The sequence below is a fragment of the Lagopus leucura genome, unplaced genomic scaffold (genome assembly GCF_019238085.1).
Source record: "Lagopus leucura isolate 7727_CA_CO unplaced genomic scaffold, USGS_WTPT01 Super-Scaffold_100002, whole genome shotgun sequence".
NCBI classification, from domain to species: domain Eukaryota; kingdom Metazoa; phylum Chordata; class Aves; order Galliformes; family Phasianidae; genus Lagopus; species Lagopus leucura.
The window spans coordinates 40,915,303-40,931,505 of NW_024962263.1; the positions used below are offsets into that span (position 1 = coordinate 40,915,303).

The 16,203-nt window shown below is 38.3% G+C and overlaps 1 protein-coding gene across 13 annotated transcripts in view; it reads left to right on the forward strand.

Moving 5' to 3' along the window:
- Positions 1-16,203, forward strand: part of PIEZO2 (piezo type mechanosensitive ion channel component 2) — a 245,733-nt gene that overhangs the window by 216,853 nt on the left and 12,677 nt on the right. For 10 of the 13 annotated variants that reach the window (XR_006178478.1, XM_042869233.1, XM_042869225.1 and 7 more), the window contains 10 exons: positions 4,769-4,936; positions 6,933-7,325; positions 8,465-8,723; positions 9,210-9,392; positions 9,583-9,835; positions 10,539-10,671; positions 11,124-11,271; positions 11,378-11,592; positions 13,772-13,930; positions 15,180-15,327. Coding sequence is in view for 12 of the 13 variants with exons in the window: in XM_042869233.1 (XP_042725167.1) it covers positions 4,769-4,936; positions 6,933-7,325; positions 8,465-8,723; positions 9,210-9,392; positions 9,583-9,835; positions 10,539-10,671; positions 11,124-11,271; positions 11,378-11,592; positions 13,772-13,930; positions 15,180-15,327 (2,059 nt within the window). In the remaining variant the exon portion in view is untranslated. Of the gene's footprint in view, positions 1-4,768; positions 4,937-6,932; positions 7,326-8,464; positions 8,724-9,209; positions 9,393-9,582; positions 9,836-10,538; positions 10,672-11,123; positions 11,272-11,377; positions 11,593-13,771; positions 13,931-15,179; positions 15,328-16,203 lie in introns of those variants that run through there. The other 3 variants (XM_042869234.1, XM_042869238.1, XM_042869237.1) reach the window with 2 other exon arrangements.

Consider the following 16,203-nt stretch of genomic DNA (forward strand, 5'->3'; position numbering starts at 1 on the left):
CTGTTTTCTATAGGTAGAAGAAGCTAACATTACAATATAACAGTGTTAGCGAGAAATGTAACTAGAAGTGAAGGGAATCCAATTCCAAAATAAACTATAATCAAAGACAAATCTTGCTATTTTTTTGTGTAAATTCAATGAAATGATATCCAGTGTTGAGATCCAGTTACTTTTTTTTTTTTTTTCAGAATGGTCACTTATTTGTCACCATGCTTTGAGCATGCTTCCAAATTTCAAACTCAGAGAATTCAGTAATTCTGTGGAGGTGCTATGCAACAGGAGAAGCAAAAGCAAATACAGCAAATATTGCAAACACGTTGCTGTCATTTCTGTTTTCCCAGGAGATGTCACAGGAACTATCAACACAGGAGTAGCAAAAGCAGTGTTGTAACTGATTTCTCTTCTCTTGAATTCTCTTTCTGCTTATATTCTTCCACTGTCAGTATTTGCAAATTGTCCACATCTGCTATAATATTAACGATCAGTAAAGAGAGGAAGCAAAAAGTGGGTCTGTTGATTAAATGATTGTGCCATATGTCTATTAAGGCACCTTTACATGTTCCTTCCTGGAATTACAAAAGAGTTTATGAGCTTGTTTAGAAATGTGAAGTGTTTTAAACTTCATATACCTTTATGAAGTGAATTATTTTTTTGAATTGCCCAAACAATAGGAGCGGACATCCTGCATTTCAAAATAATTTTTACTAAAGCATTCCTGTGATCACTGAACTAGGATTGCAATGGAAAACCATTAGGAAGAGGTAGAGGGTTTCCAGCCACTATTCTGATTATCCATTGGTTGCCCTACACTAGATTCTGCTGTAAATATTAGATGTATGAGTAAAACGGGCAAGTTTGGAATTAAAACTTGAGTTCAGAAGCAGAGAAGTTATTCTATTATAATAATACATGTTCTTTATGACCAGAAGTGCTGTAGGTATGCCTTCAGTGCTCCGAACAGTGGATTCCAAACGGTAATTCACAGGGATAATAATTCACCTGATCAGTTGCAGGAGCTGTAAATTTCTTGTGAAGTTCTAAGCTGATGCTTCTAAGTCTTATTCAGGGATGTTGTTCTCATACTACGTATATCTCTAAAAGGAGTTTTGCAGATTATCCTTTGTGGGATTTTCTCTTAAACTAGGGGCACATATCTCTTATTTATCCACAGTGCTTTTGCTGTATACTAGCTGGAGATTTGGTGAAGTATTCTTAATGGGATTGCTTCCTTTCTCTTTATGTATAAATATTCTCGTGTTCTAAAGGCAAAGTGCAATGTATGGGACAGGAAAAGAAGATACTGATGCTATTTCTTAAAAAGCTCTGATGAGCACCAACAGAAGAGACTGAGAGCTATCATGGTAGAGCCTTGACTGATGAGGCCAGTCTTTTTAGGTTAAATAGCTTGTAGATTTCATGATCTACAGTTATGAAATAGAAGGCAGAGGCAGAGCCAAGGTTAAATTTCCATCCAGAGCTTTATACTTGGCTCGGTTTGTATTCATTTCTATTCCTTCACAAATAACTTCTGCATTTGTCAGCTCTGGCTGTGTGTAGGCCCTTACAGGGGTTAAAGGTGAGACCCCCTGTCCCTCTTACACAGGTGTGGTTGGGGTCTTATCAGGTGCTTTCCTCGCCATGTGAGAAAGGGCATGCAGGAGAGAGTGCTGGAGAAGTTTGCCTTAGGAGGCAGGAGAAACTACAACACGAGAGTCTCATTTTGGGTCTGGACCCAGGTCTGACTTAGGAACATGTGTGATAAGAAATGTTCGGGTATTTTGCTGGCAAGTGTAGAAAGTGTATTAGCTCATAAAGGTAATGCCAGTCAGCAACTATAATGGAATAAAAAAGAAAAAAATTTATAGGTATATCTCTTAACTACTAAGATCTCTGGGAAGGATAAATTTAACAGAAGGGAAGTCATAAAGTAAATTTCCCACTCACACAGGATAAAAACATCTCTGCTATATATATCCCTATTTGAAATTGATATCTGATAATTGATAAACTTTATATAAAATGCTTAACTCAATCAGGGCTTTTAATGAACCTTTAATTTTAAATTCCTATTTGTTAAATGATTTCAAGAAGCTAAGAATTTTCAAGGTCTCTAATTTAATGAATTTGAAAAGTCACTCAGGAAGATCGCTCTCTACAACTACCTGAAGGGAGGTTGTGGCGAGGTGGGGGTTGGCCTCTTCTCCCATGTAAGTAGTGATAGGACTGGAGGAAATGGCCTCAAGTTGCACCAGGGGAAATTCAGATTGGATGTTAGGATAAACTTCTCTGAAAGATTGGTCAGGCACTGGAACAGATTGCCCAGGGAAGTGATGGAGTCTGACCCTGGAGATGTACAAGAAATGTTTAATGTTGAACTGAGGGACATGGTTTAGTGGAAATATTGGTGATAGGTGGATGGTTGGACTGGATGATTCTGGAGGTCTCTTTCAACCTTGGTGATTCTGTGATCCCAAGATATGCTTGGATTAAATTTAAGTGATTGTGAATCACTAACTCAATGTCAGCTCTCCCAAATGAAAATCAATTCATTTTACTAGAGTTGTCATTTCATTCATGTTTGGAAGCATGTCTCCGAGGATGTTTATACAGAGCATACATATTCTGCTACAGGTGTCATCTCAGACGTACCTCCAGATAGTCAAAGTTCCATAGCAACTGCTCAGTCAGTATTTCATCTGATTATTTTCTCCTCCATTTAAAACAGCTACCTGAGCCAAATTTTTGAAAGGATTAAATCTGGGCTATTTTTTTCTTTGTATCAATTAACAAAAGTTTTTACTTTTCTTTTCCTGGGACCCAGATCGGATCTCACTTATTATGAAGGACAGATGAAGTGTGTTCCATTAAAAATATATGATTGGGTACAAGCCCCTTTGATTTCAATAGCTGCTCTGCTTCAGGTGCTTGGAAAGTTCCAGATGGACTATGTTTGCTTTTAAAATACTTAGGAAGAGGTATTGCTTTTTAAAACAATAAACTCAACCTTTGAGATATAAAATGACATGTGGACAATACTGTAGCACACAGGCATGAAGGCAGTCTACAAAAGTAAATTATCTACCTTCTGCCATCTTCTTATACTCTAGCACCAAAACATTATTGATAGTACAACCTGGCACATCACTTATGTGCATATGTAATAGAAAGTTTCTTCTGAATCAGGCTTCCAGTATGTATCTCCCATTCCCACATAATCTGCCCCATCAAAATCCTGTCCTGCAGGTTTTGTCTGAAGGGCACTTGTATATATTTGTGTGCACAACACATAATAAAGTGGTTTGTAAAGGGTTTCAGCCATATGAAATGACAGGATAGTCATGCCTCTGCCGATAGTCTTGACTTCAATTAAAGGATTTGCAGTACTTTTGGTTCCTGGTGGTATTTTTTGTCCAGTCTAAGAGCAAAGTATTCTTTTACCTCTGTTCACTCTGTCCAAGACCATTAGTGTATGTAGGCTTGAGAATAAGTACTTTTTTGCTGCACATACTTAGTCTTTTCCCTCTCCTTTTGCTTTAGTGCAGTCACTTTTTGCCAGCAATTTTCTCTTTATTTCAAGCTAGCAAGACAGAAATTACACAGAAAATGCCATTGTACTTCCCTTGTGACCTCTCTCCCCATACTTTCAGCTTTGGACACATTCGATGTTAGCCAGGGAAGCCAATCCGCAACTGCAGTAGCTCAGGTGCACAGATGAAACCAAAAGAAAGATGAAAAGTATAATGTAAATCCTACGCTTTGGGATCTTTTCTTCTCTCATTAGTTCTGAGATTCACGCAGGTCACTGCATGTGTTAAAACACCAGGTCCTTCAACTTACATCATAGACATCTGTGTATTTCAAGGATTTTTACAGGAGAAAAAATTATTTTACCTACCATATGTCATTAATGTGTCTGCTTCTTTCCTATTGCTATGTTATATGCTTGTATTTAAACATGTACTTTCTTCCTCATAACTCATCCAGTTCTTCTTTCCTCTAGTAACACATAAATGCTCAATGTATGGTGTGTGTCTCTGGTGTCCCATTGTATTTTATAAATGAAAGGAGATAAGGGTTTATCATATCCTTTCAAGATGTACATGTTTCTGATTTTAAAATAGTTTTTAAGCTGTGTTTTAAATAAATGAGATCTTCTGGAAAGAATCATCATGGCTTACTACTAAATATCAAAATGAAAGCCATCCCATGCAGTGCAGGTTATATTTGGCATGCATCTGCTGGCTAAGTAACATATCCGGTTTGGCTCTTCAGTTTGGAAAGAGGATTAGCCAATATCTGACAGCTATTTTTCTATTTGTGGAATATAAGCTTATTACATTTTAAGAGCTCTTTTAGGAAATTGGCTTGTACCTATGTAAAAAGGTTCAGCATAGCATATCATTAATAAAAGAGAATTTGTACAGAGAAAGTCACTTCCCAAAACATTTGGGGGGAGTTTGGAAATTCTCGGGGAGAAATGGAGAAAATAAATCTGTGGTAGGATGTTTATGCATAATTAGGTGCACCCAGAAACTATGTACTATGTCATATTGGTTTAATGTCTCTTCAAACAGTGAATGTATGGGTGTCAGCCTTCTATAGCCCCTATATGAATATGACCATTTACATGATGACTATGCAAATCCTTATCTTCTCTCTGAATTTTTTGTCTGTGTTTTGCTGCATGGCGAGCACATTCATTTACTGAACTGTGTATAGTAATATCATTTGTATTTAACACTGTCTTTATAACTGTTTGCGCTGCTAGCTGCTACACTGAAGCAACCATGCTGTTCTCAAGGCAGTCAACCCTTGATGATTTAGATGGACCAGACACTGTTCCTAAAACAAGTGAGCGCGCTCGACCTAGGCTTCGTAAAATGCAGAGCATGGATATGTCCTCCTCATCAGCTGACAGTGGCAGTATAGTGTCAAGGTGCTTAACTCATGCATGCTTTGTTCACTCCTTTACCCATACCATTATACTTGTTGCAGTGTATATAAATTTGCATTTGCAGATATGTGGTGTACAGAGTGGTTTGCATGGTTAATGGAAGTTTACCTGCTTTCTGTGTTGTAGCATGATTTTGAGGTTAAAACTCAGAGTCATAATCCAGGACTCCTCTGTTACTTCACTTATTCTGCGTTTTGGATTTTCATTCTTTATTCACATATTTTTAAAAGCCATTCTATTACATTAAAATGGCTATCCAAAAACAGGCCCCTAAGTCTGTATTTATTCAGTTAAAAAAAAAAGTGTCTGATTTTCAGAGGCACCGGGTTGATGGCTGTTCTTATTGAAATTGAAATCTGAAAGTGAAATTTCTCAGCTAATCGGTTATCCTAAACATGGGCTTGGGTGTCTAATTTTAGAAACTAAGATAGGCAAGTGTCGGCACTGTTCTTTCAGTTCCTAGTTTTCTCCCACATAGGAAATATTTTAAAATGTTTTGATTTCTTTACCATTGATTTACAGTCTGTAAGGTGTTGGAATTAATAAAAGGAAAATCGCAATGAAAAGATAGTGAATATTATTAATATCCAGTGGAAGAGAACAGTTTAGCAGTTCAGAGCCACTCACTTACTTCTTAGCAGGTCAAGCTCAGGGATTTATATGACACTGTGAAATAAAAACAATATTTGGACCAGTAATATAAATATGAAATTTGAGGCATATTAGATCATTATTTTTCAGAATTTCAGATGTTTATAAATTTTTAGTGTTAATCAGTTTTGAAGTGATGGGTTTTTATGTTTTTGAGCATTTTTAACCAGACTTAATGCTAACAGGGACATCAAAACATACATCCCAACAATGCCATTAGGAATTCTTACTAAAAGTCGTCTCATATGTCCACAGTTAAGTTTGGAAGAAGTGTGAAAGGAAAAAGGTGGAACTTTATTTGCGACTTTGACAGGAGATGGTAGTGCCAACTGGCTTAGCCAGTGCAGGTTTTTCTTAAAAGATGATAATTTATGTGAAATCATGGCCTCGTTCATTTCCTCAGAGCTATGTTAAGTTTGGGTTTGCTTCTATTGAGATGCAAAAAAATCCAGCTAGCAAAAGACACTATGTTGATGCCTCTTGTCTAACCTTTGGAGACAGAAAAAAAAGAGAAAGAGTCATGTTCTAATGGAGAGATGACGAAGTACTTGAAAGAGTAAAAGCAAGGCCAAAAAATATGTAAAAAAATGATGGTGTCCAGATTCCCATCTGGAGTCATCAAGCTGCATGAATTTACATCAGCTGCGTTGCTGAGCAGAGAGCGTTAGGAGAGAAAGTGATTATGGACTTGAGAAGCTGAAAAAGAAAATAGCCCCATATGGAAGAAAAGCAGGCAGGTAAGGTGAAAAATGAAGACTGTAATGAAGAATATAGGGCAATCTGAAGGTAAGCAAGATACTCTTTTACCAGAACAGCTTTGTACTCTGGATTGTATTTCTCCATGTTCACAATTTACTTGTTCATAGAATCAGACATGATGTGAGTTTTCAGTTGATTTTCCAAGTGTATACAGAGACCATAGGCTTGTTAAAAGCACCATGTTTAGAAGGAAAACGACAGCTGTCTAACGTTCACCAAAGAGCATGCTTAAATAAACGTAATAGAGGTTCTGATTCTGATCAGAGTGTTTGAACTGCTTTCAGAAAGCTGGTGTAGTTTCTCTTAGTGATGACAATTTCTCCTTTCCTGGTGTAGAAAGAGAGGGAGACACAGTGGGTTCATTAGCATGCCATTCAGAGGCAAATGGATCCAGAGGGTACGTCTGTGTAAGAAGAGAGCATATTGTTTTTTGTTGAATTATGTGAACTTTGAGGGCCTGGGAGTGCAGTGGCATTGCTCAGATGTCTACATAAAAGTACAATTAACAAATATTGTTTGGTGAAGACCCTCATAAGACTCAACTCTCTCTTCATCCTGCCCCTGACAGTGAGCCTACACAGGTCACCATGCTCTATTCTCGTCAGGGGACGACAGAAACCATTGAGGAGGTAGAAGGAGAGCACGAAGAGGAAGGAGCTCATTCTGCTTCAAGGCAGGATGAAGAAGAGGTGGAAGATTACAGCCTGGGTTCAGAAGGAGCTGCGTATACTCCTGACACCGATGTGCCATTGTACTCCACTGTGGACAGCAATGCAGAGGCACCACCTTCCTATAGCAAAGCTGTCAGCTTTGAACATCTTCCTTTTGGCTCCCCAGATGACTCAGCTGGAAAGAGTCTCATGATGGTGAGCCCAGATGACAGTCGGACGGACAGACTTAATGATGCAATTCTCCCTCCATTGACGCATGAGCTAACGGCTAGTGAGCTGCTTCTGAACAAGTAAGAAGCTTGGAGTGGGTGAAATTTTTGGTCCCAGTTTGTGAAGTTTTGACTTTTTTCTTTTTTTTTTCTCTCGACAAGAGGCAATATTGTTGATACAGACTTTGTGCTAAGTTGGATTCAAAGGAAGAAGCTCATTTCCTGTGTAGTTGTTCTAATTACAGATTTCTAAAATGATTCAAATACATGTTGGAAAAATTCTATGTTTTCTCCCTAGATACCATAGCTAATTGTTCCAATTAGCATCGGATTTCTGTACTCTAACAGTAATGGGGTCAAGAGCTTTTCTGAACATTCCTTGTGAACAGGACAGGGCTTCTCTTCTGCAGACAGCTGTGATTTCAAATAAGCTTCTTCCAGGGCTATCTGGAAAATGTTTTTCTTTTAATTATTTTGGATTACTATTAAGGAAACTCTGACCTTTGACAGAGTATATGTTTAAGTCAGTAGGATCTGAGGGCTATGTAGAGAGACCACTTTTCTGAGTGCTTTCTTAAGGAATAAGGATGCTCCTTCTTTGCCCCTCAGGCAACACAGTGAGTAATGCTAGTGGTTTCAGGTGGTGTCACTGTTCTTCCTCTACTTTCTGGCCTGACTCAACCGAGGAACAGCTTCCATGAAGTTGGAGATGACCTGTAATGTCATGTCCCTTCCAACCCAAACAATTCCATGATTCTATGAATTCAAGGACAAATTCTTAAATCACTTTTCAATCTGACAGCATCTAGAAAGAGAGGCACAGATCTGATTTTGTAGATGTAGAATCTTTTATTCTGACTGTCCATGCTTCTTTTGGATTTCCAGCTAAATCTCCTCTTAGACTAGGGCACTCCTTAAGAAAAGAAAAGGAAACTGATTATGTGAAATTTATATAATAGTTTCTTTCTGACTTTTATGTTTATTTGAGTAGATTAATTAAAAAACAACAGAAGAGCACTTATTCTGGTATATATTCTGGTATAAGTTCTGAGAGCTTAGATTCAGGCTATTTTATTATAATACTAAATCCCATCTTTTTTTTTTTTTTTTCCCTCTGCTGTGGTCACCAGAAGAATGTTGTAACTTTTCAAAAAAGAAAATAGTATCAATTTTAACAGCAACTGTTGTGAATTTCATTTGCACTTCTCTGCTCTTCACAGGATGTTTCATGATGATGAACTAGAGGAATCAGAGAAGTTCTATGTTGGTCAGCCTCGAGTCTTGCTTCTTATTTATGCCTTGTACAATACTCTAGTGGCCCGGTCAGAAATGGTTTGTTATTTTGTGATCATCCTTAACCACATGATCTCTGCCTCTATGATAACGCTGGTTCTGCCCATCCTTATCTTCCTTTGGGCCATGCTGTCTGTCCCTCGACCAAGCAAGCGTTTCTGGATGACTGCCATTGTCTACACTGAGGTAGGCTGCTGTTTTTGCAACCCTGTAGGTGAGACGTAGAAATGTTAAGCTGTAAGCTTTGCATGGTCTCTTTTCTGTTTCTAATGTCTAAGTAGCCTTGGCCTTTTCTGTTAATTTAAGTGTTTGCTAAGTTGGCATGAGAAAGTCCTGTTTGTGTTTTGCTTCACTGCTGTGGATAACATCTTTTCTGGCATGTAAAGCAATTATCACAAAAACAGCCCATTTACAAATAGCTACTGTGTAGCTGGTAATCAAGCCACAGTATACACTGCCTGTGGCATCTCCAGTACCACTGAGCACCATCTGTTGGTATATGCTGAATTTGGTCTTTGATGGCCTTATGACTCAAATAAACTGTTGTTCCTCTGTATTAATGCATGTTTGCTAATCATCTCACAAAGCTGACAAAGTTGTCATATTTCTCTCTTAATGTTATGAGGCTGCCATGCTTAGAAAACACCCAAAGTGTGTTGTGTTTCTGAACAGGTAGCCATTGTCATCAAGTACTTCTTCCAGTTTGGCTTCTTTCCTTGGAATAAATATGTGGATTATACAAAAGATAAACCTTATCATCCACCCAATATTATTGGGATAGAGAAGAAAGAGGGCTATGTGCACTATGATCTTGTTCAGCTCCTTGCTTTATTTTTCCACAGATCCATTTTAAAGGTGAGCTGAGTACATGTGATTTTTTATTTTGTATTTAATTTTTTAGTCATTCGAGTTATATTGAGTTATATAAATCTATTGTCTCCCTGGTGAACACTGCGATAAATGCCTGCAATAAACACTGTGACATAAACATACTTAAATACAGTAAGTACAAATTTGAAGTGCTCTCCTTTTCTTTTTCCACTAGTGCCATGGACTGTGGGATGAAGATGAGAAAGGGGACAACTCCAGTAATAAAGGAGATACTGATGATGAGCTTTCTCTGCCAGGAGGCAGGAGAGACTCTTCTGGGTCTCTGAAGTCTGTCAACCTTGCAGCATCAGTGGAGTCCATCCATGTCCACTTCCCTGAGCAGCAGACAGCAATCAGGAGGAAGAGCTCCAGCAGTGCATCACAGCTTTCTCACAGATCCAGCTTCTCCTCACACAGATCTAAGAGAGGTAAATGTTGTGGCGTCTTGGGGACTTAAAGAGCAAATGTTCATTTCCCTTAAGATCATACTGCCTTTTGCTGTGGAGAACCCAGAAACTACTGAATACTGTTGCTCCTCAGTGACAAAATAGGGTATGAAGCAAAACATCTTTGTGTTTGAACATAATCCAAACCTTCTCAAAGTTCAAATGAAGAGCTGTACTTTGTGATTCACTATGTTTTTAAAATGACATTATCCAAAAGCTGGGAAAGGAATGTCCAGTGTGGCCCAGATCCAGAATTTCTGGTTTAGTATAATCCTCAGCTAGAGGGAATTCAAAGCACATGTATTTTTCATATTTACATTCAATGGAAGTTTAAGTGGAAAAAAAAAAAATTGGTTAAGGATGTTAAAGTGGATTACCTTTCCCATCTTGTGAAAAAGAAGAGCTTGCAGTAGCCTGAATGTATAGTTCCAGTTGAGATGACCAAGTCAGATCAATCAAGTTTTTGCCTTTATCAATTTCCTTCTAGAACTTGCAACTGAATGTTTTCAAGGTTTTAAAATATCAGAAATAAATTGCTATAAGAATTTATTTCCAAGCATCTTTCATGTGAGGAATTTAGGTATGAGGTAGATTTCGCCATGTCTCTTACTTTCTAATTTTTGCATTTAAGCTTTGATTTTGAATTAGCTTCTTTCTCTTCTCTTTCCCTCCCCATTTTTCTCAGGAAGCACCAGTACAAGAAACAGCAGTCAGAAAGGAAGCAGTGTGCTAAGCATCAAGCAAAAATCTAGGAAAGAACTTCTTATGGAAAAGTTTCGAGAACAAATGATCAAAGCCAAGGCCTTTACAATTAAAAAGTGAGCAATGTGAGGAGTTGGGTGGGCTTGCGGGGAGGTTCCAAACAGCTGACTAATGGAGTAAAATGTTTTAAAGAGTGAAGGTTACTTCTGCTAATTCAAATGGATATATATATTATTCATAATATTGGGACGCTTTCTCTCTTAAGTCACACCAACTGAACTTCAAGCAAATGAGCAGAGGTTCAAACAGCACTGCAAGGGTGTTCATCTATCTGATGAAAGGTTAAACATCCTATGTGAACTGGCTTGGGTGACTATGCATATTTCTACTGAACAAATGTTAATATGATGCTTTAGCAGAAAGGGACTGGTGTCTGTGAAGTTTATGAAGGCTGTCAGAGAAGCGCAGAAGTGTATTTTTACAAGCATTACTCATATCACCTCCAGTCAGTCTTATTCAGTACAGGCTACAGCTTTGTTAAATCACATTGTGGTCATTGTTGTTTTAGGACACTCCAGGTGTATGTGCCCATCAGACAATTTTTCTACAATCTTATTCATCCAGACTACAGTGCAGTGACTGATGTATATGTGCTGATGTTCCTGGCAGATACAGTGGACTTTATCATCATTGTCTTTGGATTTTGGGCTTTTGGGGTATGTCACAGAGGGCCTCTATGTAAATCCTTGGTTGGGAGCCTTGCCATAATAGCTCAGTACCATGTGTTTGTTCTTCCTCAACCATTCTATTTTTTCTTTTCAGAAACACTCTGCAGCAGCAGATATTACCTCTTCATTATCAGAGGACCAGGTTCCAGAGGCATTTTTGGTGATGGTGCTCATTCAGTTTGGTACCATGGTGGTAGACCGAGCGCTCTACCTCAAAAAGACTGTCATGGGAAAGGTCATCTTCCAGGTCATCCTTGTTTTTGGGATTCATTTCTGGATGTTCTTTATCTTACCTGGAGTGACGGAAAGGTATGAACCCTTGTAATCATACAGTATTCATTGAAAACTGATGCTTTACCAAGTTATTTGAATATGAATTTAAAATAGTTACAGCTAAGCTTTGGAATTATGAACGAATTTCTTCTTGGTCTCATTCCTAAACAGAATGTCAAAGTGCCTTTCCACAGCAACAGCTGTGGCCAATGTAAATTTGAGGAGGAAGGAACTAGATTGTACAAGTATGTAATGAAATATTCTCAACTTAGTTCAAAAACAAAGCAGGTGAGAGAAAACTGGCCTGTAACTGAGTACTCAACAGAGAATGTTGACCTCTAGTTCAGTTCCCTACTCCCTAGACCGTTTTACATCCTTTATGAGATAGTATCTGGATACAAACTAAGGAATTCCTAGGAGCAGTGGTGAGAATTTTATTCCTTTCCTTTCCTACCTGGGCCATGCCTTCCTACCTTTATGCCCTAGTTTCTCAAGAGAAACCTTGCTTTTCTGGCTGTGCAATGATTTACACGACTTAGTGAGAAATGTCTCTCTCAGAGTAACCTATAACTTGGTGCTCTTTTGGAATATGTGAATTTAAATCTCCTTGATCCTTCTAGAGTTGAAGGTCTAAATGCCATGTCTCTTCTCCCCTGGTTCTGCCATGTGGCTCTAGAGGTGGTGTAGATATTGTCACCTACTGCATGAAATCTTTTATTGCATCCCTGATCAGATTAACTTGAAAATCTAACATTTGTCATTGCATGGCTCAAAGCAATCTTCACTGCAGAGATATTACTGTTCCCTCTTTAGCTCTTGGCTAACTTCACTCTAGAACTTTAAATTGCCTTATTCCATTAACAGTGTAGGGAATTTGTCTGTGTCATCTAAACACAATTCGTTTTGTAAACAGTTATTTCACAGATAAAGAACAAAATATGGACATAACGTACACCCCCCCCTCCAAAAAAAGAAAAACAAAGAGAAAAAAAAGAGGGAGAAAGAATTTTCCTCTTAAAAAAGGATTTTTTCCTTTTTCCTCTATGCAGTAATAATTGATCCCTGTTTTTAAGAATTTATTTTTCAAGTGGGTCTTCTATCCACTGAGCTCTGAAAATTGAGATGAAACTTTTGACTTTATTTGGACACTTTAAACAAAGAGCAATAAAATCGTTTTGATATTTTGTGTGAACTCATGAAATATTAATCTCATGTTGCTAATCTCAAATCTGCATCTGAAATTCCTGTGCTCTTTATAAGTCATGCTGATTCTTAGAAGCCCATGCCAATTTTTTTAATCACAATAATTTTGTGGGATGTAATTGAAAACAGTGGGTCGTGTCTGATTTACAAAGCCTGTCAATCATAAAGTTCTAGTATGTTATTAGGCTACTACAGTCAGAAGCTGGGCTGTAGTAAATGTTAACTAAGATAGTCAGGGGGGTGAAGCATATGGTGTGTGAGGTGTTAAGGCAATAAGTTCAGCCTGCAGAAGATAATGACTTCTCTTCATGTAACTGTTAGGAGAGCATGAAGATGAAGCTTAGCTGTTTTCAGAGGTGCACCTTGATCAAGCAAGAGGCCACAAGTTGGAGAAAAGGAAATTCCAGCTAGATACGATAACAAATCTTTTCACTGGAACAATAGTCAAGCTCTGGAGCAAGTTGCAGAGACAGATTGTGAGACCTATATCCTCAGAAATATTTAGAATTGTACAGGCTCGTGAATGATTAGGTGTAATTAGACCCTATTCAAGCAAGGGTTGATGGAAAAGATGGTCTTCAAAGACAAACCTAAATTCTTGTATGAGTCTGTGGCATTGGAGGTACATCCATGAATAAAAATTAGTTAATTCTTTGTAGTCATTGCCAATGTTAGCCCTCTGAAAAGTGAAGAAAAGCAGTATCAACCCATGACTCACAGGAGATGTGTCATTGTTGAAACTCATGTGGTGTGGCTAGGCACCTCTAGAGCTGAGATGCTGTTCCCACTCTCTTCCCTGTGACCCCGAGGTGACTATAGATGCTGTTTATAGACTTCCTCATCCAAATTCTTTCAAATACTGTGTCACCAGTGCATTGAGGTCAGAGGCCAAAGGCTTTTCACATATTCTCAGGAAAGGGAAGCTGCCAGGAGCTCAAAACATTTCAAGCTAATTTGGTCTTACACAGATATGATGCTCATCATTTTCCTTTATTTGTCTTTTCCATTACAGGAAATTTAGCCAGAACACTGTTGCCCAGCTCTGGTATTTTGTGAAATGTGTTTATTTTGGCTTATCAGCATATCAGATACGCTGCGGATATCCAACTCGTGTTCTTGGCAACTTCCTCACAAAAAGTTATAACTATGTGAACCTGTTCTTATTTCAAGGGTAAGTCTAAACCTACTGTCCTACTCCAGTCTTCCGTAAGATGAGGACCCTTTTTCAGATGCTGGAACTGTTCATGACTTTTCTTTACAAGTTGTTGGAAATGAAACAGTAAATCTCGCACAGCATATTCCTCTATGTGTGCCACATGTCCTCTGTAGTCCAGAAAAAACAATTTCAGGAACACAAATGTTAGGAATTTCAGTCTCTTACCATGAAGCTAGAAGCCCGAGTTATCAGTTTGACAGATATCAGTCTGTTAAAAGATAGGGGCTGCATGCCCTGGTACAAACAGATAATGTTATTTGTTCTGCAGTCCTAAAAAGTAGTAAGGCATCAAATTCCAAAAGAGATAATTGGAGCAGGCCTCCAGGCTCTACCTCTGCAGGTGGGGAAGAGAATAAAGAGATAGTAACAGAAATCAAATCTCCACTTAGAAAAAAAAGTTTTGTGTACCTTTTGTAAAGTGCTGCACATCTGAAGCTCTTTAGAAGTGTTGGTGCGAGTAACAGACAGTCTCAGAATGTGAATGATGTTGTGATTAAGCTAGTTCAAAGCATATAAGTATTTCACAGAAAACCTGGAATAATCTTAGCCCTTCCAAATATTTTCAGTATGGGCTTGTATCATTCCAATAGGAAAAGTTGTAGAAGAAAGTTTTCTTCACATGAAGCAGTCTTTATGACCTGGCCAAGCAGAAAAATGTGGAAGTACTAAAGGATGCACTTTGAAAAGCTGCTATGTGCATGTTGCTTTCCTATCAGCCTACCTTCTTCTGTTGCTTAATTCTGGTCATGAAGCTCAATCCTGAATGCAGTTGAGGAGTACCCATCTACTATAAGAAGGCAATGCACCACTTGGGGTAAAGAGGTATAAAATGAAGTCCCACAATCCTGTAGGAAGGCCATGTTCCTTTGTGCTCCCAGAGCAGAAGAATACATTTACACAGGAAGTCTGTCTTGTTCTGTTCTGTCAGTATCTCATACACAGCTACTGGGTATAATGGTGCCAAAGCATGTTTATGGCCTCACAAGGGATCCAAAAGGAATGTGAGCTGTGGCAAAATATATCACTTTTAAAACACCAGTATTAGCCACGCTGTCTCATGATGACTGCATAATGATGAGACTGCATAATTTCCAAATTATGCTTTTTAATACTCATTTTGTTCCCTTCTTCTGGCACATATGCTTACTATATTTATTTAATGTGGTTCCTCCATTTTTTGCTATCTGCTGTGGTCTCCCTTCAGATTCCGCCTGGTTCCATTTTTGACTGAGCTGAGAGCCGTAATGGACTGGGTTTGGACAGATACCACTCTCAGTCTTTCCAGCTGGATCTGTGTTGAAGATATCTATGCTCATATATTCATCCTGAAGTGCTGGCGAGAGTCAGAAAAGGTGAGGAAGATGCATATGAGTGATCCAGACCTCCTCTCCCCTGTGCAGAAATGAAGGAAAGTAATCACAAGTCCCTACATAATTTGGAAATCCACCATAAATGCAGACTGTTAGCAGATACACCTGGTGCTCATGTTCAGAAATATTCAGACTGTTGGGTTCTTTATGTTAGCTGACAGTCAATGCAAGTGAAATTTCAATTTCCTTTGTGCCTGATTTTTCCACCATCGAGATGAATTCCACAAACATGTGGCTGCTAGTTTAATTGCATGCCTGAATTTCAAGGCAGGAGTAAAAGACTCAGTATTCACATACTCTCATTATCCATAACTACTTAAATGAGTAACCCACAGTAGCAGGGAAGTTACAGCTCCAAAGAAAAGTTGTGTCAAGGAAGAGTTCATGCCTCCACGGAGTAGGTCTCAGGAATGTTTGTTTCATGTAAATACAGAGGGAAGTTAGCTGGTTCCTTTATTCTGAGAGAGTTCCTGCACATCCAAAAAGAATGCAGGAAAACAGATAAATCCCCCATTTGTTTGACTAAAATTTCAGTCTCTTAAAATCATTTAAGCTTCAGCTCAAATTAAACTTGCAAATTCTGGATTCCTCATAACCGCTATAAAGATTGCAACCATATGCTTGCTTATTTTGCCAATTTGAAAAAGAAATTAAGCATTCTTTTAAGAGTGACCCAACCAGTCAGAAATGGTCCATCTGCAATGAAACAGCTGTGTTTTTAAGTGTTACTGACGTATTACTGCTTTTATTATAATCCCATCTCCTAATTGCACTTACCTTCCAAGTATGTCAATTAAATTAACTCAGAAGTGAAGTGGACACAAATCTCATAGATAGGCTTTCTCAGTATGGCTTACC